The sequence below is a fragment of the Furipterus horrens genome, unplaced genomic scaffold (genome assembly GCF_987537825.1).
Source record: "Furipterus horrens unplaced genomic scaffold, mFurHor1.1.pri manual_scaffold_1, whole genome shotgun sequence".
Lineage (NCBI taxonomy): Eukaryota > Metazoa > Chordata > Mammalia > Chiroptera > Furipteridae > Furipterus > Furipterus horrens.
In genome coordinates this window covers 134,430,483-134,457,052 of record NW_028327171.1, presented here as the reverse complement: position 1 = coordinate 134,457,052, position 26,570 = coordinate 134,430,483, and the positions used below count along the sequence as shown (strand labels likewise).

The window sequence follows — 26,570 nt, the reverse complement described above, 5'->3', positions numbered from 1 at the left end:
TGCTTTTCTTTGTGTTATCTTCTTTATTCTTTCTTGCTTCTGAGTGACTGGCTTTTTTTACAAGGTGGGACAACATGGCAGCTAAGAGTTCCTGAACACAGTATCTTTGAACAGCTTTAATTCCATTCCAAATTCTTGGGGAAGAACTGAACGTGTCAGTTTGTAGGAATAACCTCATCTAGAAATCTGAGGAGCTCTGAAGTTTCTGGATACCCCTGTTCATATGATCTCCAGAGCCTCCAAGTCTGGCTCTTGCTAAAAGATGCCATAACCCCACATTTGTCACTACACTGCTACAGAGAATGTTCACAACCCACCACTCTTGCCCCTATGGTTCTGTCAAAAGCTCAATAGGTTACAACAAAACGAAACATTATATTTGGCATTTCCTCATAATGTTCCCATGGGACAAGATGGCAGACTTGTCTATTAAAAGAAAAAGGAAAGGCTCCCAAACCTGAGAAGACAGAAGGGAAAGTACAGAATAACTAGTAAGATATAGCAACAGTTGTATGCCTGGTAAGACCTGGTGCCCGGGGCGTGACAGCACTCCTTCCCTTCTTCCTAAATCCCTTTTTCTCCCTTCCCCTGGGATGGGTTGCTGCATTCTTTAAGCTTATTTTCTCCACTCTGTCAACCTTTATTGTAATCACAAGGAAAAATATTCCTTTCATTTTCTTAATTGTAAGTGATTCCAAGCATTATTTAAAATTGCTGAAGGTTTAGGAAAAAATATTTTAAACTAGTAGACAAACTATTTATATTTAAAGCATTTATATTAGTATTGAATTATTTAGCATGGTTAAATTATTTTTTGTAAAGAGGAGACTGAACAAATGTACCACACATTTTTGTTCCTCTGGGATTTATTACAATACATGCATTTAACTTCTGCAAGATAATAATGCTGCATTACAATGTCATCTGACAAGAACACCAAACATCTTTATGAGAATACTCTGCAGATTCTCTATGCATAATCAACATTATTGTTACCTAATTAAAATAAACTTTGGAATATGAACTGAAGGATAAACTAGTAAAGTAAGAAAACAGGAAAAAAATCAATGTGCTTATTCTTACACAGGAAGCCAGGGAGAAAAGGCAGTAGAGCATCTTTGCTGATCCAGCAAAAGCTCTGGGTATGTGATATATTATGATGTTTCTAGGCATTTATATTTCAGGCCAATAAAAAAGTAATCATTGAGGATATTATAGGAACCTTGGTTTGTGTAATAATGTTAAAATGTAACTTCCATGTGCTTTTGGTTTTCTGCCCATATGCAAGATTGTGTCTAAGCCTAAATGTGTCTCTTTAAGAAATACAGTCTACAACAAGCTGTGCATTTCCATAGTATCAGGGTTTTGCCTAATTAAATAATATGTTAATAGATCCAACAAGCCTGGAAAATAACAGAATTCTTCAGGCTGCCAAGGAGATTGACAGTCCCTATGACCCCAGTTACTGTAATCAGTGCCTAATGAGTGGCTATGTATTTTCCTAGCAGCATAACTCTGCTTGGGGTTAAATCATTTGATTGTGTTTTCCCATGTACTTCATTGCATAAATATACATTGTGCCAGGCCCCTGCTGCTGTGAAATTTATTCCATCAGTGCATAGGTTTGACGGGACAAGTACTTAGGACACATTGAGAAGCATTTCTCTAAGTGTCATTATTTGACCTACCTCCAATTTACATGCAGACCAGTTGCTGAGAACCCAACTGTAGCAGGGGGTCACTGGGCAGGTTTTCTGCTGAGAGAGCTCTGCAGGGCATGGCCGTCCTTCCCCTTGGGTTGGCAGCATGATAAATCGAGTCCGGCTCATTTGACCTAAAATGTTAAGGAAGGTGTGAGCTTTTCAGGTAGAATTTGGCTTAGGAAGGGAATTAAAGAACAGAATGTTGCCTTACACACACACAAGTCTTCAATAAAATACACTGAACTTTGTCATTTCCAGCTTTCAATTTTCCTGCTATTTTAATTTAGGCTTCCACAGAGAAACAGGTAATCTGAGGTCAGCATAATGCTTAGGATCTAAAAGTCTGCCTTCTATTTCTTTCGTGTTCCCAAGTACAAGCTGGGTATTGTTGCCAAATTGACTGATCTTATAAACATTAAAATAATATTAATTCACTTAATAAATATGCATTTGTTGGTCTGTAGTATCATCCAGCTGTCCTCCTATGTGCTACAGATACAGTAATGAAATAGCCAGGTGTACCTTCAGCCCTCTCAGAACTTCTTATATTTTAGGCCAGGATTACAAATACTAAAAATAGAGACAGTTGCATCTTCTTTATCTGTTAGGTTATAAATTAGCAGATCAGTTAAAAATTACACACAATCCAAATTACCCTAGAAAATTCCCTAGGGAGTTGCTACTCCAAGGTCCCAACAGTTTTTCTCAATTATTTCAACATGCCTAATTTTCCTAAGAGTTTAAACCATTTCTTCACTGAGCAAATATAAAGTTTTTGCCCGATGTGAAGCAGCCAGGATGTTTTTTAAAAATATTCAAATTCTGGTATTCCATTTCATGATGAAATAAAAATGGTTAGTATGGATAACTGAAGAAAGAGTAGGGCTCCCATGCCAACTCATGACCATACCTATAGGCATTAGGTCATATGCATATTAAGTGGAATAGTGGATAGAATTTAAGTGTCTGTGTTTCTCTCTCTTGATATCCCACTCACTTTTATTTGTTTACTCTTCTTTTACTGCTAAAGTACTATGTACATATACCTTCATTACTATCATATCTGTGAATATAATGTCCTCCCATTGTTGTTATAGATTAATTATATAATTGTATTTGTGATAAAATATTCAAGGAAAAACTGAGTGTTCTATTAGAGAATGTTATAGGGATGCATCCTATTCTGGGTTGAAATCAGAAACATTTCCTTGAGCATTTGAACATTAAGCAGAAGTCTTAAGTAGTGCAAACCAAACATAATATGCAGAGTGTGTCCCATGCAGAAAAGCATGTGAGGAAGTCATGAGATGAAAAGAAGTAGAACATGTTTGAGGACCTGACAGAAAGCCAGTGTGGCCAGAACAGAGTCAGGGAAAAAAAGGTTGAGGCAATGTTGGTAAAGCTATTGAAAGCGGGGTCTTTTAGTCAATTCCAAAGATTCTACATTAGTATCTTAGGAACAGGAAAGCTAGTGATAATGTCACTTCTAAGTAGAATTCAGGCCCTGACTAGGAACAATTCTCAGATGCTCTCAAGTCTACAGATAAGCAAGGGTGACTCACACTTTGCGTACACTAGATATTATACTGGCCACCAGAATACTATCATAGGTTTGATGGTAAACTAATGCTCTCTGAGAAGATCTTTGAAGAAAACCAGGAAGTTCTAACCACTGAATTCTAAATTCCTGGAGGTTCGGGCTTCTGTCCCTAACATGGTGTTTCATATATTTTAAGCACTAATTAAATATCTGTTTAATCCTTGTATTCATAAAGTAACTACATAATATTATCTGGCATCAGATATGTAATAATATAATAATACCAATACAATTATTAAGCAGGTAGCACATACTAAGCAATATTCATAACAAGCCTAGAGGAAAATTCTGTTACATTCCCTATAGATGAGGGAAGTGAGGCACAGGGAGTTTAAGTCACTTGTCTAAGGTCAAAAAAGTCATAAGTTGCAGAATAGAATCCAAACTCAGAAACTTTTGATCCTGAGGAAGCTGTATTAGTCATGATGCTGGTAGATTCAGGCAAGATAACAAGTACAGTACCAAAAAGAAACATTGGATGATGGTAAAATTTTGTCAGAGATAACATGGGTTTGGTGAACAACAGGATCTACCCATTCTGCATCTTTGGAAACTGAGTGTTTGGATAGATGTTTTTCCCTACATCACTCAAATCAAATCATATAGGTCATACACCACCTCATTCATATAAAATGTTATTCCTGCTTGATGAACACACTTGGCTCAAGATTTTATATTTATGTTTGCTTATATACTCTTAAGTATTATAATAATCTTTATGTTTATTTTCTTGAACTAAATATCCATTACCTTAATGTCATTATAATTGCATTTTGTTCTAAATCCATTTTTGTAAGAATAATGATAATCCAGTATTGCCTATATCACTCTAAAGAGGCTCTATTTTATTATAATCAAATAATTTCAAGACTGTTCTTGAATTGATGGCATGTGGATGGCCATTATTTTAGAACTATTTTATTCATTTTCTTTAATGTGACAGATATCTTCTCCTGGACATAGGGGTGGAAGGAACATGCCTAATGAATACAATAGGGAAAAAATGATGCTATTACTTTTTTGAAATAATATAGTCTTAAAACCATTCACTGAAGCACAGTCATATGATTTCTCTACCTTTTGCTAACGAATCACAAAGATTTTCAAACAATGCCAATTACTACCAACAATATATTTTTAAAGCCAAAAAGCATATAACAACCTTAATTTTTGAAGTATATTGTTACATCTAATTGCCTTAATATTAAAGTTCAGTTAAAATTACTAGTAGTTTTGATCTTCTTTTTCTTAAGTAAGCCCCTTTGACATTTCATATAATAATAGCTTGGTAATGATGAACTCCTTTAGCTTCACCTTCTCTGGGAAGCACTTCATCTTCCCTTCCATTCTAAATGATAGCTTTGCTGGATAGAGTAATCTTGGTTGTAGGTTGCTTTTCATCACATTGAATACTGCTTGCTAGTCCCTTCCTGCCTGCAAAGAGTCCTCTGAGAAATCAGCTGATAGTTCTTTAGGCGCTCCCCTGTAGGAAACTCTCCAAGTCTCTCTTGCTGCCCTCAGGACTCTATCTTTATCTTTCACCTTTGGCATCTCAATCATGATGTGTCCTGGTGTGGTCCCCTCTGGGTCCAGCTCACCCAGGACACTCTGTGCTTCTCGGGCCTGTATGTCCATCTCCTTCACAAAATTTGGGAAGTTTTCCTCATTTTTTTCAATTCTTGCTTCCTCATTCTGCACTGGTTGACTGTTTTCTTCTTCCTTATGTTCCAAATCATTGATTTGAACCCTAGTTTCCTTCCCATTACCATTGGTTTTGTGTGGATTTTCCTTCATTTCACTTAGCATAGCCTTTATTTCTTCTCTTATGCATTTGCCATAGTCAAGCATATCTGATAAGTCTGTGAGCATCTTTATCACTGGTGTTTTGAATTCTGCATCTGTTAGGTTGTCTATCTCCTCATCTGTTAGGTTGGCTATCTCCTCTTGATTAGTTCTCCCATTGGAACCTTATTCTGTTTCCCCTTTTGGGCCATACTTCTCTGTGTCCTCATTCAGACAGGCCCCTGTGTTTGTTTGCCTCTGCGTCCCAGGTAGAGCTGTTGCTCCTGTTACGTTGTAAGGGGCAGAGCCTTAAGGATTCATCAGTACAGGGCAACCTGTTCCACCACGTTGTGGTGCTGTATGTGGGGGAGGGGTCTGAGAGGGAACAATGCCGCCTGCCCAGCACTCGCCCCTTTGCCAAGCACCTCTCCCACTTCTGCACTGGACTGACGCCCCTCTAGCTGCTGCTCTGGCACTCATTCCTAGAGTGAGTGGGTCTGCAGATGTTCTAGGACCATGGAGGCCCTTTAAACAAGTGAACTCTGCTGAGACCTGCAGTTTCCATTCCACCCCAACCCCCACTGGTCTGCACAGTCAGAAGCAATGAGGCTTGATTTTCCCCAGTGCTGGGACCGTGGGCTGCGAGGTCCAGTGAGGAGCTGGGAATGCTCCCCAGATATCCCTCCTGACTTTTTAAAACATGTGACTGCACTTTCTGCAGACCTGCCACTGCTACTGCTGCTGCCGCCAACATACCACGTCCTCTCCGCCCTGGCCCCGCCCCTCCTACCTGTCTGGATGAGTATATATTCTTTATATCTTCGTTTGCTGGACTTCCATGTAGTTTGATTTTCTGGAACTTCTGGTTGTTTCTAGTTTTGAGGTAGTTGTATTCCTTTTTAGTTGTGGAGGGAGACACAGCGTGTCTGTCTAGGCTTCCATCTTGGCCGGAAGTCCAAAAACTGCTAATAAAGGCTGAAGAGTCTAAAAGGCAACGTCTAGCCCTGATGTTTCTGTGGGGTACTTGGTATCTTTAATATGTGCTTTTTTATTTTTTAAGACAGGGATATTTGGTTGTATAAATTAAATAATCAGAAAAAGTACCCCTCAAATTAGAAATTAGATACTCTTTCACAAGTGCTGAAGTTTTGAATTAAAACCTACTTACATGGAGTATGAATGGTATAAGAAGGAGGCCTGCCATCCCCAATGATAGTAGTCCAGTACTACCCGGGATTCTGGACATCAGACTGAATGGAATAGTCAACCAAACTATGTCTCAGCAATGATTATTCTAAAAGGGACCCCCAATGGCAGGAGCATGCAGTAACTGTTTTGGTGATAGTAAATTTGCATATGACCAGGAAAATAGTGGAAGTTACTGCCAAATTAAAAATATTAAATTTATGATATACTATAGATTATAAAAAATAGAATTTAAAAATTATTGATGTATGGTGAAAAGAAACCTGGACTTGGCATCAAAATTCACTAATTGAAAACAGTTATCTCAAATTAACAGCTAGTAAATGTTGGGAGTGCATGAAAGTATTTTAACTCCTCTGAGCATAAATTTGCTCTTCTGTAAAATAAAATTAAGTATACAAAAGTCCTTATTATCTGAGAAAAATTCATGCTGGGAAAAATGCCACTTAAAAGTGAATCTATTTGAAATGGGAATTAAATTATTTTAAATAAATAATAAAATGTCTAAATGGGACATTTTGTGGAACTAAAGAGTATGCAAGTGGGTTTGTTTGATCAAATATCAACTGCAATGCAGATTATAACTGCAGCTATGCACTCATTATTAAGACAAAGAAGAAATCAGCTATCGATATTATTTACATGATTTTATGATTATACTATAAAAGATCCATTGTTTCATGACTGGCTTGAGCAGTTTGATTATAAGATCTTTGACCTCTGAGTCACTTTTCATCAATTTTCTCAGGAGTTCCCTTTAATCTCTGATGTACAGATCACTCTATTTTGTACTCCACGTGCAACTAGAGATTGACTGACAAATACCCTGATGCAGTGACAACACATGTGTGTAAACAGAAGATGCTTATTGACTGGGGATGGCTTTATAAGGGGTGAGGTCATTAGTGAATAATTTGATATTTTGAGGGGTTTTACTTCCTACAGGGGCTTATGATTATGGTGATTCAGATGAAGACTACTGAGGTGATATGGAGTCCTTACACTTATTCACTCTGATTATATGAATAAATAAAACATTATAAACCACTTTGTAGCATATCTAAAATATAATAGGTGCTTGCTAAAATATTTAATATTTTTAATCATTTATTTTAACAAGTACTTTTTATATCAATTCCTAGAACAAGCCTATAAGGGGTATATCAAGCATGCTACCTGTATTCATATGGAAAGCACACAGTTATGAAACCCATAATGATTAAGCCTGTTCCCAATCCACCAAACTCCTTACACTCTAGTCTGGACTGCTTTTGTCCTCAAAGAAAGAGTGAAGGTTCTGTCATACATATCCTCATGTTTCCAATCTGACAGTGGGATCTTTTCTTGGAAACTGTCTGGATTCTGTTCAGGTTTATGTTTTTCAGTAAAAGCATAATATATAAGTCTAGGAATCTATTTTGAACCTGAATTCAGTAATAGATCTAGATAATCTGCTTAATGAGCATTACCAATAAGATGTAGAAAGAGAAATTGACTATTCATCTACTCTTCAGGCTATAAAAGACAGAAAAGCACCTTCTACAAAATAAGTTTCCATTTAATAAAAAACCAAATTATGATAGGGCACATTTGCTAGCAACTCTCCCTGAGCTTTTTCTTCTCCTCCCTTGGGAAATATTTGAAACTCATTATAACCAACAGTAATATTGGGCTTACTATTAAATTGACAATAATTACAATACTTGCAAGGAAGGAAAAAAGATTGCCTGGTAAGACCTCCATTAAGAAAAAACAGATAATGAGGCATACTAGTTGAAACACACACACACACACACACACAATTCAAAAACAGACCAGTAAGTGGAAGACTGCATATAGATTTAAAGCATTCCTACTGAACTATAGTCAGACTTTACTCTGAGTCCTCAGTGACAAAAAAGATGTGGGAAATTTTAAGCAGTAAAAACCCAGAAAATTTGTTAAGAACTTGTCAGTTTATGCAGTCATAAAAGAAAATTAAGTCAAATGACACGGTTTTCTTTTCTGACCACACTTTCAGATCCAAGTAGCCAGCAACCATGCACCCTTTCAGTGCCATGTTACAGTGCCATGGCCCTGACTCATGATCAATTGAAGTAACTAAAAAGTATGGTTTGGATAGCCCTGGAAAATTTAAATATGACCCAGGCAAATAATGTAAAGAAGAAAATGGGAGAGGGAATACAATAGTAATAGAGCAAAGAAGAACATACCTATTTAACCTTAAATGGTGCATTAAATAAATTATCTGAGCAATTTACATGAACATACCTATAAACTCCAATGCACCACAGACAGAAATACAATAACAGTACATGAATTGACTTGGACCTTATAGCATATTATTTGAATATTATTATTACTGATTTTCCTTTAACCTAGGCATTATTTCTTTTGAATATGAGTTAAATTTTTAAGGCATACTCACAATTGTTGGCAGAGAATGGCCCTCTAGAGCTGACATTACAAGGGGCTGGTGAACTTGCACAACAAAGGATGGGGTTCAATGTCACTAACTTGAAGTTGATGCTGGTCCTTCCTGATTCATACCCAAGATTAAATTATTGAATAAAATGTTTCTATTTTTAAGTATTTTCTTCTATGGATTTATTCTTAAGCTTTTGGTACATGCTACCTAATATTACTCTCAAGGAAATAGTAGTAAACAAAAAAATAAATGAAAAAGAAGCAAGAAAACTAACAGAAATTTATTATTTTATTATTTTTTATTTATTTTATTTTATTTTTTGGTTTTTCAATTACAGTTGTCCCATTTTCCCCCATTGTTCTCCCCCACCCAGCACCCCCGTTCTCCCACAATCATATCCCTCCCTGTTGTCCATGTCCATGAGTCATTTACACACATTCCTTGAATAAACTCTTCTCTTACTTATCCTCCTTCTCTCCCTCCCCCCCTCCCCTATTGACTGCTATTCTGCTCTTTGTCCTATTTAGTTCATTTGTTTATGTTGTTCTTTATTTTCCTGTATTAGGTGATATCATAAGGTATTTTTCTTTCTTTGCCTGGCTTATTTCACTAAGCATAATTCTCTCTAGTTCCATCCATGTTGTCGCAAATGGCAGGAGTTACGTCTTTCTCTCTGCTGCATAGTATTCCATTGTGTAAATGTACCACAGTTTTTTGATCCACTCATCTACAGATGGGCGCTTAGGCTGTTTCCAGCACTTAGCTATTGTAAACAGGGCTGCTATGAACATAGGGGTGCATAAGTCTTTTTGAATTAGGGTTTTAGGATTTTTCGGGTATAATCCTAGCAGTGGAATCACTGGTTCAAAAGGCAGTTCCATTTTTAGTTTTTTGAGGTAATTCCATACTGTTATCCATAGTGGCTGCACCAGTCTGCATTCCCACCAACAGTGCAGTAGGGTTCCCTTTTCTCCACATCCTCACCAGCACTTGTTGTTTGTTGATTTGTTGATGATGGCCATTCTGACTGGTGTAAAGTGGTATCTCATTGTGGTTTTTATTTGCACCTCTCTGATGGCTAGTGATGTTGAGCATTTTTTCATGTGTCTATGGACCTTCTGTATGTCCTCTTTGGAGAAGTGTTTGTTCAGGTCCTTTGCCCATTTTTTAATTGGGTAGTCTGTTTTCTTGATGTTGAGTCATATAAGCTCTTTATATATTTTGGAGATCAGTCCCATGTCTGAGATATCATTGGCAAATATGTTTTTCCATATCGTTGGTTTCCTTTTCATCTTGCGGATGTTTTCTTTTGCTGAGCAGAAACTCTTTAGTTTGATGTAGTCCCATTTGTTTATTTTTTCCTTTATTTCTCTTGCCTTAGGAGATGTATTCGTGAAAATATTGTTACATGGGATATCTGAAATATTCCTGCCTATGTTTTCCTCTAGGAGTTTTATGGTGTTATGGCTTATATTTAAGTCTTTGATCCATCTTGAGTTTATTCTCGTGTGTGGTGTAAGCTGCTGGTCTAGTTTCATTTTTTTGCATGTCCCTGTCCAGTTCTCCCAGCACAATTAGTTGAAGAGGGTCTTCTCACTGTATTTTATGTTCCTTCCTCTTTTTTCAAATATTAGTTGGCTGTATAGTCCTGGATTTATTTTTGGACTCTCTATTCTGTTCCATTGATCTATATGTCTGTTCTTATGCCAGTAGTAGACTGTTTTGATCACCGTGGCTTTGTAGTATTGCTTGGTGTCTGATATTGTGATTCCTCCTCCTGTGTTCTTCCGTCTCAAGATTGCTTTTGCTTTTCGGGGTCTTTTTTGGTTCCATATGAATTTTTGGAGTATTTGTTCTAGGTCTGTGAAATATGTCATTGGTATTTTAATAGGGATTGCATTGAATCTGTAAATTGCTTTGGGTAGTATGGCCATTTTGATGATGTTGAGTCTTCCCATCCAAGACATGGTATTTGCTTCCATTTATTTGTATCTTCCTTAATTTCTTTCTTCAATGTTACGTAATTTTCAGAGTACAGGTCTTTTATTTTTTTGGTTAAGTTTATTCCTAGGCACTTTATTTTTCTTGTTGCTATAGTAAATGATATTTTCTTTAAGTCTCTGTGTCTGATAGTTTATTGTTGTTGTACAGAAATGCCTTGGGTTTCAGTATATTTATTTTGTACCCTGCTATTTTGCCAATTTCACTTATTATATCGAGTAGTTTTTTAGTGAAGTTTACAGGGTTTTCTATGTATACTATCATGTCATCTGCATATAATGATAGTTTTACTTCTTCTTTCCCAATTTGGATGCCTTTTACTTCTTTTTCTTGTCTGATTGCTGTGGCTAGGACTTCCAACACTATGTTGAATAGGAGTGGAGAGAGTGGACAGCCTTGTCTAGTCCTGATTTCAGTGGGAATGCTTTCACTTTTTTCCATTGAGTATGATGTTGGCTTCTGGCTTCTCATATATAGCCTTAATTATGTTAAGGTATGCTCCCACTATGCCCATTTTGCTGAGTGTTTTCATCATAAATGGATGTTGTACTTTATCAAATGCTTTTTCTGCATCTATTGATATGATCATGTGATTTTTGTCTTTCATTTTGTTTAGGTGACATATTATATTTATTGATTTGCGAATATTAAACCAGACTTACATCCCTGGGATGAATCCCACTTGATCATGGTATATGATCTTTCTAATGTGTTGCTGGATCCAGTTTCCAAATGTTTTGTTGAGGATTTTAGCATCTATGTTCATCATGATATTGGCCTGTAGTTTTCTTTCTTTGTTGTGTCTTGACCTGGTTTTGGAATTAGGGTAACACTGGCTTCATAGAACAAGTTTGGGAGTCTTCCCTCTTCTTGGATTATTTGGAATAGTTTGAGGAGGGTAGGAGTTAGTTCTTCCTAACTGTTTTGTAGATTCGCCTAGGAAGCCATCCAGTCCAGGGCTTTTGTGTGGCTGGAGATGTTTGATTACTGTTTCAATTTCCTTCTTTGTTATTGGTCTGTTGAGACTTTCTACTTCTTCTTGATTTAGTTTTTGAAAGGTTACATGTTTCTAGAAATTTGTCCATTTCTTCTAGGTTGTCAAATTTCTTGCCATACAGTTGTTTGTAGTAATTTCTTACAATCCTTTGTATTTCTGTGGTATCAGTCGTGATTTCTCCGTTATCATTTCTGATTTTGTTTATTTGGGTTCTCTCCTTTTTTCTTGATGAGCCTGGCTAAAGGTTTGTTGATTTTGTTTATTTTTTCAAAGAACCAGCTCCTAGTTTCATTAATCTTTTGGATTGTTTGTTTAGTCTCTATGTCATTTAATTCTGCTCTGATCTTGATGACTTCCTTCCTTCTACTTGTTCTGGGCTTTCTTTGTTGTTGTTGTTCTAGTTCTTGCAGCTGGAGGGCTAGATTTTTTATTTGAGATTCTTCTATTTTTTTTCAGGTAGGCCTGTATTGCTATGAACTTTCCTCTCAGGACTGCTTTTGCTGCATCCCATAGGTTTTGGGCTGTTGTGTGCTCATTATCATTAGTTTCCAGAAATTTCTTGATTTCTTCTTTGATGTCATTGTTAACCCATTCATTATTTAATAGCGTGTTATTCATTTTCCATGAGTTTGGATGTCTTTGATTTTCTTCTCTGAGGTTGATTTTTAGTTTCAAGGCATTGTGGTCTGAAAAGATGCTTGATATGATCTCAATTTTCTTGAATTTGTTGAGGCTTGTTTTATGTCTTATCATGTGGTCTATCTTTGAAAATGTCCCATGTGCATTGGAAAAGAATGTATATTTTGCTTCTTTGGGGTGAAAAGTTCTGTATATATCTGTTAAGTCCATGTGGTTTAGTGTGTCGTTCAATGCCCGTATATCCTTGGTGTTTCCTTGCTTTGAAGATCTGTCTATTGTTGATAATGGAGTGTTAAAGTCCCCTACTATGAGTGTAATGCTGTTAATATCCTTCTTGTGGTCTTGGGTGCTCCTATGTTGGGTGCATATATGTTTATCAGTGTTATATCTTCTTGATGGATTGTTCCCTTAAGTATTATAAAAATGTTCTTCTTTATCTCTTTTTATTGCCCTTGCTTTGAAATCCGCTTTGTCTGATATGAGTACTGCTACCCTAGCATTTTTTTCATGTCTGTTTGCTTGGAATAATTTTTTATATCCCTTTACTTTCAGTCTGTGTAAATCTTTTGTTTTGAAGTGTGTTTATTGTAGACAGCAAATATGTGGGTCCTGTTTTCATATCCATTCCATTACCCTATGTCTTTTAATTGGAGCATTTAATCCATTTACATTTAAGGTTATTATTGACATATATTTATTTATTTCCCTTTGCACCTCTGTTCCTTTCCTCTTTTTCTCTTCTTTTTCTTAAAACATTCCCTTTATCACCTCTTGCAATGCTGGTTTGGTGGAGATGTATTCTTTTAGTCTTCCTTTGTCTGGGAAACTCCTTATTTCACCTTCCATTTTGAATGAGAGCCTTGCTGGGTGGAGTATTCTTGGTTGTAGGCCTTTGTTTTTCATTGCTTGAAATATTTTTGACCATTCCCTTCTAGCTTGTAGTGTTTCTGTTGAGAAATTGGTCGATAGCCTTATCGGAGCTCCCTTGTATGTTATTTTCTATTTTTCTCTTGCTGCTTTTAGGATTCTCTCTTTGTCTTTGAATGTTGCCATTGTGATTATGATGTGCCTTGGAGTGGTTTTTTTTTTGTTTTGTTTTTTTTTGTTTCTCCTCATTGGGACTTTCTGTACTTCTTGAACTTGCATAACATTTTCTCTCATCAGGTCGGAAAAATTTTCTGTCATTACTTCTCCTATCAGCTTTTCTATTCCTTGTTCCTCTTCTTCTCCCTCTTTTATTCCAATGATCATATTATTTTTCTCATGCTATCCTGTAATTCCCTTACATCTTGTTCATATTATTTCAATCTTTTTTCATTTTGTTGTATTGTCTGGGAGTTTTTTTCTACATTGTCCTCTAATTCACTGATTCGATCCTCTGCTTTGTTTAGCCTGCTTTTGATTGATTCTACTGTGTTTTTCAGTTCAGAGATTGTATTCTTCATTTCTTTCTGGTTCTTGTTAATAGTTTCTATGTCCTTTTTTATGCTGGTGTAGTTCTCCATAAGTTCCCTGTAATTTTCTTGGAGCTGTTGGTCACTTCCTTGGAGGTTGTCATAGTTGTTTTTGAGGTTGTCGAGTATATTGAGCTTCTTCACCACCATTGTTTTGAATTCCATGTCTGACATTTGGGCTATGTCTATTCCATCTACCTCGCTTTCTGGGGATTCCTCTTTTCTTTTCATTGAGAGGTTGTTTCTGTGTCTTACCATGTTGGATTTTTCTTGTTTGTTTTTGTTTTTTGCATTTGTATGCTTTGACTTTTCTCCTTTGTGTTATAGATTCTTTATAGGAGATCTGGGAGTTTCAGTGGTCCAGTCTCTTTGATGTCCTGAGCCTGATGTTCTTGGGTTACCCTTTATGTCATTTCTTTATGCTGTCTGGTTATATTTCAGATGCTCTTTGGTAGGATCTCCCCTCTGGCTAGTTGATTGAGAGTCACTCTGTCCACTTTGTCTTGAGTTCTTTTGTAGAGATGGTGTTAAAAACATAAACACACAGCCCACGCAGGAAACCCACACCCTCGAAAATATCTCCCACCCTCTATCCTGCTATCGTCAGCAAATGAGCCAGTATTAATATAAATGTAGAGAGCTAAGGGCTTTTATACTATAGGAAGAATAGATAAGAGTTGTTTTTAAAGAGTAAAAATATGATTTTTGAGAGAGGGGATGATAGATTAATAATAGTAGCAAGTAGTGTCGAGACTATGCAAGACAGTAGGTAATATTTACATTGTATGTTAATAATAAAAGAAAAAGAGGGAAGAATACAGAATATAGTAAGAAAATGGAATTGTATAGTATTAGATTTATATAGTAGTTATGTTCTATTTATTTAGTGTGAAAGGGAGGCTAAACAAAACAGACAAACAAATAAACCAAAATTAAAGAGGAAGGTTGAGAAGGAGAGATGGTATGAAACAAATTAAAGAGATAGTTTAAAAAATTTTTAAGAGAAAAGTAAATATTAAAATTAAAATTAAAAATAAGAAATTTAAAAAAATTAAAATAAAATAAAATACAAAAAAAGGCTAAAATAGAAATAAAAATTTAAAAAAATAGAAAAGGAAAGTTTTTACTCAGTTCAGCCTTTGTGTGTCTTCTTCTTTTTCTGGATCCACAGCTGGTCTATTGAGGCGGGCTGGAGGTTCCTGATCCTGATGCTAACGTGTGTTTCTGCGTGTGGAGTTGGTCGCGCGCCTGGGTTACTCCCGCTCACCCGAGCTGGCCGGTGTGTTCGTTTGGCGACTGTTGGAGCTGCCCGGGGTGCTTGTGTGCACACAAGGTGGCCTGCGAGCCTCAAGTGTGCCGAGCCGCGCCCCAGGAGTCAGCCTCTCACCCCATGGGACAGGACACCAGACACTTGTGCACGGTGGAAATGAGCGTCTATGAGTCATCACCGCCCGCTGTTCCTGCGCCGCTGCCGCCCGCCATTTCTGCACCCGCCTGGGCGGGCACAAGCAGAGCTAGCGCAAGTTGGCTGTGCTCCAGCCTGGTGCCCACTGGGGCTGGCCAGGGGTGTCTGTGCACGGTCTTCTGCCTGCCCAGGGGCCCTCCCTGCACCTGTTGGGGCACTGATCTTATGTCTGTTGGGGTGGGTCCAAGTGGTACCTGGACGTGCAGCGAGTGACCTGGCTGTGCGCCTGGGCCAGTGGATGAGGGCAGTTCCCTGTGCGCGCCCGTGCTACCCAAGGGGAGGGTTGGGGAGTGGGCGAGCGCACTTCTGCTCCTGCGCTCCTCAAGAATGTCCTATCACCCCCAAACTTTGCCCCCCTCTCCGCAGTTCACAAGAGAAAAATATAAAGGAAAGTCACATTCTCACATGCACAGCAGTACGCTGTTTCTTGTCTTTCAGCTCCAGATGCCACCTGGCCCACTCCTGGCTCTGCCAGCGGGCAGAGGTCCACTCTCCTCCCAATTCCTCTCTGGAGAAGCCTGTGGTCACTAAAAAGCTTTTGTGTACTTCCAGCTGCAGCTCGGGGAGCCACTCCAGTCAGAAATCCCATCTCATTTCTTTTTCCTCCACTATCCTCACCAAACAGGTCATTTCCATATGACTTTCTCTAATCCAGCAGTGCCAAGGCTCAACTCCTGCCAGTGTCCAGCTGCTCACTGAGATGTTCTGTCTGCAATTAGTCTAAATTACAGATGGGTCTTGGGAGTCAGAAAGCACAGCCTCCCCTCACTCCTCCGCCATCTTCCTCCTCCCAGAAATTTATTAATAGCTGATCATATTATTAATATTTGGTAATGTCAATCTATTTATTAGTTTAATAACATATATATCTCTTGGTTAAGGGAATTTATTGTATAGCATCTTTTGTAATTAAAGTATTTCTCATGAACAGAAGGACTAAGTTAATTGAGTGAATATGATGTGTTATGATACAAAGATGATATAGCAAATTATTGCTTAATTCTTTACCAGTCTCTATTCTACATTATCTGCTCCCCTACCCAGGAGCACCTGCTTTCCCTATGCCCCACAAATAAACTACTTTAACAAGAATCACAGTCTTGGACTCTGCTTTGGACAGGTATTAATATTCTCATTCCACAGGTGACAAAATGAAGCTCATAAAAGTAATATTTGCAAAATCACACAGCTAGAAGGATTGGAACAAAGATTTGTCTTACTCCAAAAGCATGTGCTTTCCACAGATCTCAGTCTCATTTGATCCCAGTCAGGAATCAGATGTTATGCTGTGGCTGTTAGGCCACTTGAACAATTTGAGAAGTGCACTTAGGTCTACCTCTCCAATGAATGTGTTACCTGTATTCATAGGTTTCATACTTTACTTTAGTAAAAAGTAATTAAAAGTATTATGCTAACAGCTTTCTCTGTGATAACTCCTCATTTGCTTTTGGATACTTGTCAGTAAATTTATGAAAGCATTGGAAAGTTAGATTTAAAAAAAATCCGGAGTTAATTTCATGCAGCTCTTTATCCTGGGTATCTACTTTTTATTCTCTTAAGTATCACCTGGAATTTTTATCCAAGGTTATTTTAAGTGTAACATTTGTTTTAAATATACACCCCAGTGGACATGGATTTTGTTATTTTCTAATGTAACAGAGGGGAGAAAACTTTTGGTCATGATCTGCAGCATAAAGACAGATCTTTGGCAATGTCTATAGAGATGGAAGACACAGTAATGGTTCTCATTCACAGCTACCATCTATGGGTTTCCCTTACAGAGGTTTTCTTGGCTTATCTGAATATTGCTTTAGGCACCCATATACCTTTCATCCTAAAGTATACTCAATTTAGGTAAGATAGATTTATAGGCTTTTCAGAGTAAAATAGACTAATCCCAGCCATGACTGTCTAGTTGGGACTGAGGTCAGCTAAGCAAGGAACTAACAAGACACAGCTTTAAGGTCAAAATAGAACATGGTATCACAGGAATGGGATAGCTATTTTTAGGGTAGAAGATTAGGCACCTTTGCTTTTGCTTGGAAATAAAGAATTCCAGGCTCCTCTATGGTAGAGCAAATTTATATGTACTAACTTCTTACCTCAACAACACACGTGAGTCCTGTTAAAAGCTAACAAAACTTGATAACTGCCCCAAATGAGATCTTACCCATGGGATAGAAAATGAGGACAGAGAGAGTGGTTTTGGCAATCCTGAAGCTCCTCTGTCCATCATAATCATACATTCTCTAAGTATAAGGTTGCCTCCTTGACTATGTTCCAACTGGATGGACTAAGTAGTATGCAACGTTACTGATTTTGAACGAAGTGTTCAGAGGGACTTCTTAAAGCCCTCACAACCTTTGTGTCCCAATCTGAGATCCATTTCCTCTGCTTATTTTTACATATATCTATAAATTCTGGCAATTTTTATAAAGTGATATAGGACCCAACCCAGGTCCATGCACATAGCAGGAATATTTACATGTACAGAGTGTCAGTTGCAAAAAAGCATCATGGAATAAATGAGGCTTGGAAATACTTGAACTTGATTCACAATTTTCCTCTGCGACTAAAAGCCAAATGACCTTAAGCATGTTGCTTAATTGCCTAACACCTCACTTGTAAAATTATGCCTATACTTAAATAGTACTCTTATAAAAATTTACTAAAATACTCCTGGCATCAATAATAGTGCCTTTGACCAACATATTAAAAAGTAGTAATTCTAATATTTTATCATTTTACAGATTAAAAAAATAGTGCAAGTGAGTTCACCAAAATTAGCTCAAAGTCCTACAACTTGACATTGTAAAAGCCAGCTCTAAAACATAGATATTCTGGTTTCGAGTCTATTCTTTCTTTTTCCCATTCTACTATTTAGCATCTTGTTCTTTTGTCATAGGAGCTAAATAATTGATATGGTAAATAAGTTTGGACCATTATAACTATTGGACTCTGCCTGATCAAGAACACACACTGATCACATTTTATAAAGACATCAAAAATAAAGGTAACTGACTTACCATTGAAATCAAAAGGAGAAAAAAAAAGCTGAGAAATTTCAAAGTTGTGATACTTTGCAGTTAATTTTAGATTATTTTTTTCATTATGGGCTACAACTGACAAAAAATTACATGCCATCTTGGAATCATAAGAGGCAGGCTGGAATATATAGTGTAGAAAAATATTATAAACAAATAAATTAAAATATGAAGCAGGAAAAAATCATGGTCTTGGGTTAAGAACATTCTTAGAATGTTATTGGTTAAATAATAATTATAAATAATTCATCCTATACTAAATTTAGGGAGTTCTACATTCCACTGAACTGATGAAAATTCAACAGACAGAGAATATTACTAATCCATATATTAAACTCTTCTATTACAAGCTTTGATCTTTGAAATCTATCTAAAAATATCCCTTAGTGGAAGCTTAGAATCAGTTTCTTTCTAACATAAAATAAATTGGATTCAAACTGTTCTGACCTTGAAATCTTTAACACAATTATAAAGTATATATACAAAGCATTAGGCATACATTAAGAGGCAATCCAGATGCTTGGAAAGGAAGGAAGAACTCATTTGAAAATTCCCCCTCACATCAGTGTAGTTCTGTGGATTTGAAGGTGAAGTGCTGCTCCTGGGGTAACATATTCAGAATACCCAGCATACCAGGTTTTGCCTGCCAACCTAGTGAATGCATAATCAGAGACAATCAGACAATCCTGTGAGCTGCTGCCTTTGATAGAGAAGTCATTTGAGAACCGCAGGTTCTAAAGTCAGACTCCCATGCAACTTGCTTCCCCACTTCAATGTAACTCAATAAATTCTATCTCCACTTGTGGTCCCTGCCCCATCACCCTCATCAGGTAGAAAAAAGACAGCAGCTGGTACAAAAAAGACAGCTGATGGCAGACTGTCTTAGGAGAGACAACCTGCAGATGTTTATTTTTTATTTTTTTTACTTTAAAAAATTGCATGACTTGTTTTTTTATCATTTTATTGTAATTCTATTACAATTGTCCCAATTTTTTCTCCCTTTGCCCTCTTCCACCAATCCCACCCCCAGCTTCCAAAGTCAATTCCTACACTGTTGTCCCTGTCCGTGGGTCATTCATACATGTTCTTTGACTAGTCCCTTCCCCTTGTTTCCACCACTATACCCCTCCCCTCTCCTCTAGTCACTATCAGCCTGTTCCATGTTTCCATGCCTCTGGTTCAATTTTAGCCATTAGTTTATTTTGTTCATTAGATTCCTCTTATAGGTGAGATCATATGGTATTTGTCTTTCATTGACTGGCTTATTTAATTTAGCATAGTATTCTCATTCCATCCCTGCTGTAGCAAAAGTTAGGAGTTCCTTCTTTCTTTCTGCTGTGTAGTATTCCATTGTGTAAGTGTACCACAGTGTTTTGTTTTGTTTTTCTTATCCACTCATTTTCTGATGGGCATTAATGCTGTTTTCAGCAATTGTGTGTTGTAAATAGCACTGCTATGAATGCAGATGTGCATGAATTCTTTTGAATTGGTGATTTGGGATTCTTGGGGTATATTCCCAGCAGTGGAAATGCTGGGTCAAAAGGCAGTTCCATTTTAGTTTTTTGAAGAAATTGCATACTGTTTTCCACGGTGGCTGCACCAGTCTGCATTCCCACCAACAGTGCAGTAGGGATCCCTTTTCTCCACATCCTTGACAGCACTTGTTTGTTGATTTGTTGATGATGGCCACTCTGACAGGTATGAAATGATATCTCATTGTGGTTTTAATTTGCATCTCTCTGATGACTAGTGATGTTGAGCATCTTTTCATATGCCTATGGGCCATCTGTATGTCCTCCTTGGAGAAGTGTCTATTCAGGCCCTTTGCCCATTTTTAATTGGATTGTTTGTCTTTCTGGTGTTGAGTCATATGAGTTCTTTATATATTTTGGAGATCATACTCATTGGCAATTATGTCCTCTCATAAGGTCTGTTTTCTTTTCATTTTGATGATGTGTTCTTTAGCCATGCAGAAGCTTTTTAGTTTGATGGAGTCCCATTGTTTATTTTTTTCCTTTATTTCTTCATGATACTTTCCAGCCTTTCAGCTCCACATTATGGTCTCTTTTAATAAACAAGTTTATCTGTGCCATACAATTCTGCTTTTGATTATCGCCTGCTTATTGTTTTAGGTTGTGCTGTGTGAGGATTAGGGAAACATCACTATCTGCCAGGGCTTAGTGATCGGAGGAATGCTGTAAGATTGATTCTGGAAGGTTAAAAGTGGGGAGGGGGTGAGGGTTGGGGACCAGTGAGGAATAATATATGTGCAATATTCTACATAAGCTGTCTTAGCAAAGTCCTGAGGGGTAGATGCTTAAAATTTCAAAGGCCATGTGCCCTATTCTTTTTAGTACTTCTCCATTCTTTTTATTATTGAGGTTGGGCACAAATATAACTAGAAAAGTACTCATTTTTATATTTTTGCCTGTAGGTCCTAATGTAGAGCCTTGAAGGCAATAGATAGTCAAAAAATGTAGCTAGTAAAGAAAACAAGACTTATAAGAGCTATTGACCTTGTCATTCAATTTTGATATAAATGTCACCTTAACAGCCTTTCTTTCCCCATCCCTCACTTTCTTGCAAGATACTTGTTATTCTCCATCACAAGACTTTGTTTCATCATCTGTTATTTTTGTGTTTATTTACTTGTTAATTTCCTATCTTTTTGTCTTGTCATCATCTAATTTCCCTGTAGAATGACTTAGTTCCATATACAGCATCCTCAGTTCCTGACACTCAGAAAGCATCCAATGAGTATCTGTGAAATACATGAATAAATTTCTTCTACAGTTATGCCTTCAAGGATAGAACTCAAAATAGCAAGGTCATCATAGCATTCATTTTCCATAGTGCCACTCTTGATAATGAAAGAGGACACCATTATCCTCCAGCTTGCTGATCCGATCTTCTGCTTCCTCTAGCCTGTTTTTAATTCCTTCTACTGTGTTCTTCAATTCAGAGATCGTATTCTTCATTTCCTCCTGGCTCTTACTGAAGGGCAGACTGAAGGTCACCCTGAATGTTCCTTGCGTAAGTTCCAGCAAAGCAGAACTAAAGATCATAAGTGATCATTTGCTGCTCTTGTTGTGTTTATGCAAATGAACAGGATAAATTAAAAATGAACTTAATGCAGTCCCTTTAATGACAAGGAGGGTAATCTTAGGGAGAAAAATCACGATTCAAGAAAGATCACAATGCCCAGGACTATAAAGTAGTGCAGCTAACCGTCTTTAAAGTTTCTTTTCATTTAAAATTTGTTTTCATTTGAAAGTTAAACTATGTCTGTGGCATTATCAAAGATGTTTAATTTACAGGCAAGAAGAATGTCAAATGTCTTGCAACTGGATGTCTTTCTGATAAGACAGTCCTACAGATTTAGAGACTTGTATGTGGGTTATGTTACATAAATTAACATGTGTTTTCTGTTTTCAAAGGACATAAGCCTACGATCTCATTACCTGAGTGATTGTCTGTATGTATAGGCCTCACTTAATCCTGACTGCATTGCTGCCTCCTGAGACTCAATGGTTTGGCTGAACTAAGTGGCTGGGTTGGTGAAGAATAGGGTGGTCTGTGGGCTTCACTTTAAAACTGGTTTCTCTTTTCTATCCTAATGGCTTAGACAGAAAGAGCCCAGAGGCTTGAGAGGGGGGAAACCTAAAATATTTCCCTCAGTCCAAACTAAGTATAATGGGCAAAAGGGTTTTGGACAGGTGAGATGTACCTGGCATACCTTCCTCCAAAGAAGCCCTTCTTTTCCCTAATGTGGGACATTGAAAAATTAATACCTGTCTTTTGTAATCTAGTGGTTACGGATTGAATGATGTCCTTTAACCCTGTTGCCCCCAGAATACAACAAGGATGCCAGCCTGTTAAACCAAGCATGCCGTTGTCCAGAGACAGCCAACCAACCTGGAGTCTGCATGATCCTTCCCCTTGTGGGAAGGCCACCCTCCCCTCCACACCCCCACTCTTATTAGGGATTTCTTGACCCAAGGGTAGGTAGGACGACGACCATGTCCAGCTTGAAGCAGCAAGAGGAGCTCGAGACCTTCGTCCATTGTCCTTTATAAGATTGTAAAGGGTCTTAAGTCTGAGAGGGAGGGATTGTTATTTTTTATTGTTAAAATATTTAACTAATTAATTAATTATTAAAAAAAAAGAAGAATATATGAAAGGGTGAGGCAGGAGAGCTTGTATGTACGACCCATGGGCATGGACTTGGGGAGGGGATTGTTGGGGAAGGGGGGCGCTGGGCGGAGGGGAGCAAAGGGGAAAAAATTGGAACTACTGTAACAATATAATCAATAAAATATACTTAAAAAAAAAAAAGAAAGAGGACACCATTAGATGCCTGAATAATAGGAGTCAACTTCATTAATTTTGTTGAATAAATAAAGAAAAAAAAACACATTTAAAGATCACTGAAGGGTTGTCAGATATCAGGATTAAGGACTATTTTTTTTTTACTATGTTTTATTGATTATGCTGTTACAGTTGTCCCAATTTCTTTTCCTTTTGCTCCCCTCCAGCTGGTAGCCCCCTTCCCTGCAGTTGTCCCTCCCTTTTAGTCCATGTCCATTGGTTGTGCAAATAGTTCTTCTCAACCTCTTCCTGTTTACTCCATTTCCACCTACTATGCTTCTTAATTCCTGTACTATCTCCCTCCCTTTCCATCCTTCCCCCTCCCTGCTGGCCTCCCCCCAATATGTTCCCCATACCTATGTTCTTTTCCCACTCTTGTTGCCTATTTAGTTTGCCTTTGTTATGATTCCCTAGCTTCTGTTGCTTGTTGTTGTGTTACAGTTTTAACTTTAATGTTCATAGTTTTGATCCTCCTTCTTCTAAATTAGTACCTTTAACATCTCATATAACAGTGGTTTGGATCTAATGAACTCCTTCAGTTTTACTGTGTCCTGGAAGCACTTTCTCTGCCCTTCTATTCTGAATGACAGCTTCACTGGATAGAGTATTCATGTCTGTAGGTTCTTGATTTTTATTACTTTGAATATTTCTTGCCAATCCCTTCTTGCATGCAGGGTCTCCTTTGAGAAATCAACTGATAGTCTAATTGGGACCCCTTTTATACATGATTCTTTTATTCTCTCTTGCTGCTTTTAAGATTTTCTCTTTATCTTTAATTTTTGACAGTTTGATTATAATGTGTCTTGGAGTGGTTCTCCCTGGGCCCAGTTTTTTTTTGGAACTTTCTGTGCTTCCTGGACCTATTTCCTTCTCCAAGTTCGGGAAGTTTGCTTCATTATTTTTTCACATAATTTTTCATTTTCTAGTTCTTCTTCTTCGCCCTCTGGCAATCCTATTATCTGAATGTTCATTCACTTATAGCTGTCCCAGAGTTTTCTGATCCTCTCCTCACTTTCCTTACTTTTTGTTTCCTCTTTCTGCACTGGTTGACTGTTCCTTCTCTATGTTCCGGTTTGTTGATTTGATCTCTGGATTTTATTTCCTCACCACTTGTCTCGTATGTGTTTTCATTCATTTCAGTATGAGTAGCTTTCATTCCTTCCCTGTCTTGTTTCAAATCTTTTGTTAATTCTGTAAGCCACCTTATAACTATAGCTCTGAACTGAGCCTCTGAAAGGTTTTCTATTTGTTCATCTATCAGGTCCCTCCTCTGCTGCCTGGTGAGCTGCCTCACTGGGATTTCAATCATTGTCTGCTTTATTCCGATAGACTTGTGTTTAGCTTTGCTTACTGGGCAGGCTATAGGGGGCGGAGCCCTGTGCACTCCTCACTACCCGGGAACCCGTGCTGTGGCGCTTTGTGTGGGGGTGGGGGTCCAACATGGATTCCTGCCATTACTCTCCGCTGAGAGACCAGGATCCATCCCCCTGCCCCCTGGGCCTCACCGTCCAAGGCAATGGGGGGAGCTGCCTTCCCCAGCATTGGGATCTCGAGCTGCTGGGACTCAACTGCAGCCTGGATTGTTTCCCTGTCATTTCTCAAAGTTCCACCGCTATGCCCACTGCTAACACAGACAGAACCGCCGTTTCTTGCCCCTCTTACACATCCGGATGAGCACCGCTGGTTTATAACTTCATACGTAGGGCTTCCATGTAGTTTTAGTTTCTGGAATTTCTGGTTATCTTTTGTTTTGAGGTAGTCGTATTCCTTTTTAGTTGTAGAGGGAGACTGGGCATGTCAGTCTAAGCCTCTGTCTTGGCTGGAAGTAAGGACTATGTTTTAAAAAGGCATTATCATCTGACAGTTTAGGCAATCAAAATCTCTAGGGTCAAGAAAGGATTCCCAAGAAGTTATACAACTAGAGCGTTAGAAATTAGCTAGAAGTGATTTATAACCAGTGCTTTACCTATGTGCCAATGAATACTATTTAGATAATTTCCAAGTGTCTTATACAACTTGATTTCTCCAGGCAGTTAACACTCCTTCCCTAGTTCCACTGTGCATTAGTTTATACAATGACTTTCCCTAGGAAATCTTTGTTTTATTTTTTATTTTTATTATTTAAGGATTATAAAAGGTGAATATAAGTTCAAATTAATTGCCTAGAATTTCTGATAGTGGGGTCCAGATTTGGAAGATTTTTTTTTCCTAGTAGACAAGCAAGGTCTGATGAGTCCATATAACTAATAGAACTATTTGAAAAATTAAAGTTATATTTTAATATTAAACTTACAATTTGGAGTCTGATTTTTAAAGGTGGTTTGTTAGCATCACATGGCAATTTGTCATGTTTCACTGAGCACAGTAGCAGAATTAGGACTTTCAGGAAAATAATAACAGACATTTTCTGTTTCCTTGCACTGAACAGATTCTTTGGCAATGATACCTAAGACTGATTAGGGGGTTAGGGAAACAGCCACTGGCAGGGGCTGGCTGCCTTTGGGCTTGCGACCCAGTAGTGGGGGTGATGGTTAGAAGTTCCACATAGGGAAAGGTACCAAGGTGCAAAGAAGAACATACTCAAGGACATGAATCAAATATAAAATATTGTAGCACAAAGAGCCAACTGGATAGTGGAGGGTGACAGGGATAGAGAAGCAGGTATGGGCGACATCGCATAGGTCCTTGTGGACCACACTGACAATACAGGACTTTGTCCTTTCTCTACTTTTCCATTCTACCTTTGACCAGTCTGGAGTCACAATTCCCAGCAGGTTCCATGGGGACAAGATTGCAGTGTTTATGGCTGCGGAATAACCAGGGTGGGTCACCACCAGACAAAAGAGGAACCAGTCATTCTGATGAAAGACATCACCAATGTGAATAATGCTTCTCACTTGTATCAGTGTTTAGTGAACTCGTCAAAATACAAATTATCTATTTATTTCTTTATTTACTGTCTATTTTCTCTCAACTAGATTGTAAGCTCCATGAGAAAAGGTAAATTATTTTATTCCTCTACTGCTGCAACCCCAACATGGTGAAATGTAACTGGCACTTAAGAGGTAAATGAATTGATGGATGACTCTGAAGTCAACAGGAAAACAACTGTTCAGATTTGCATTTTAAAATTATCACTTAGGCTGTGAATGTAGCATATGAATTTTTAGTGAGGTAAAAGAATAAGATATGAGAGTGGGATATGAGAGTGATTGAGTTTATGGAATAATCTTTGAAAGATCTTAAAGAGTTTCTGACAACCTTTCTACTACTGGCAGGTATGATGGAGATGGGAATTAACATATACAAAATTAACACATTCTAGGTACCTTCATATACACCACATCATTTAATTCTAAAACCAAAAACAGTGCCTCTAATATGTGTATGAACTCCATTTTATAGATGAAGAAGCTGAGACTCAGAAAATTTAAATAACTGGCTTAAAGAGCTGCAGTATGAACCTAGATTACCCAACTTTAAAGTGGATGCCCAACTTGAAATGGTCATGCTGCAATCAGGAAATATGAGAAACTATTGGTCAGTCATTGAAATCTTGGTCCTGAAACTTACCATTTGGTTTTCTGAGGTTCTTGTCAGGCTCTAAATTGTTCAGGAAATGGCATGTTTTTATTAGATACTGTGATTCCTACATTTCCATTTTGAATAATGCTCTTTGCAGAAATAGTTTTCAATTTCCTAGTTTTTCTAATTCACATTTTGGCTACTGTTTTTAGCTCTCCCCTTTCCCAGATCTTCAGCCAAGTTCACCGATGAGCCCCTTTTCTATGCTGCATCCTGCCTTTGTTTTCCAGATGATCCCAACTAAGGCAGAGAATTATCAACAACACCAGCACACTCATTTGTGAGTAACTCAGAAATG

The 26,570-nt window shown here is 37.8% G+C and overlaps 1 protein-coding gene across 1 annotated transcript in view; it reads right to left on the bottom strand.

The window, feature by feature from the left end:
- The window catches only part of THSD7B (thrombospondin type 1 domain containing 7B), an 824,502-nt gene that overhangs the window by 32,334 nt on the left and 765,598 nt on the right, over window positions 1-26,570 (bottom strand). Inside the window, exon 20 of the mRNA XM_090267231.1 lies at window positions 1,689-1,834. Within this exon, the coding sequence (XP_090123357.1) occupies window positions 1,689-1,834 (146 nt within the window). The remainder of the gene's footprint in view (window positions 1-1,688; window positions 1,835-26,570) is intronic.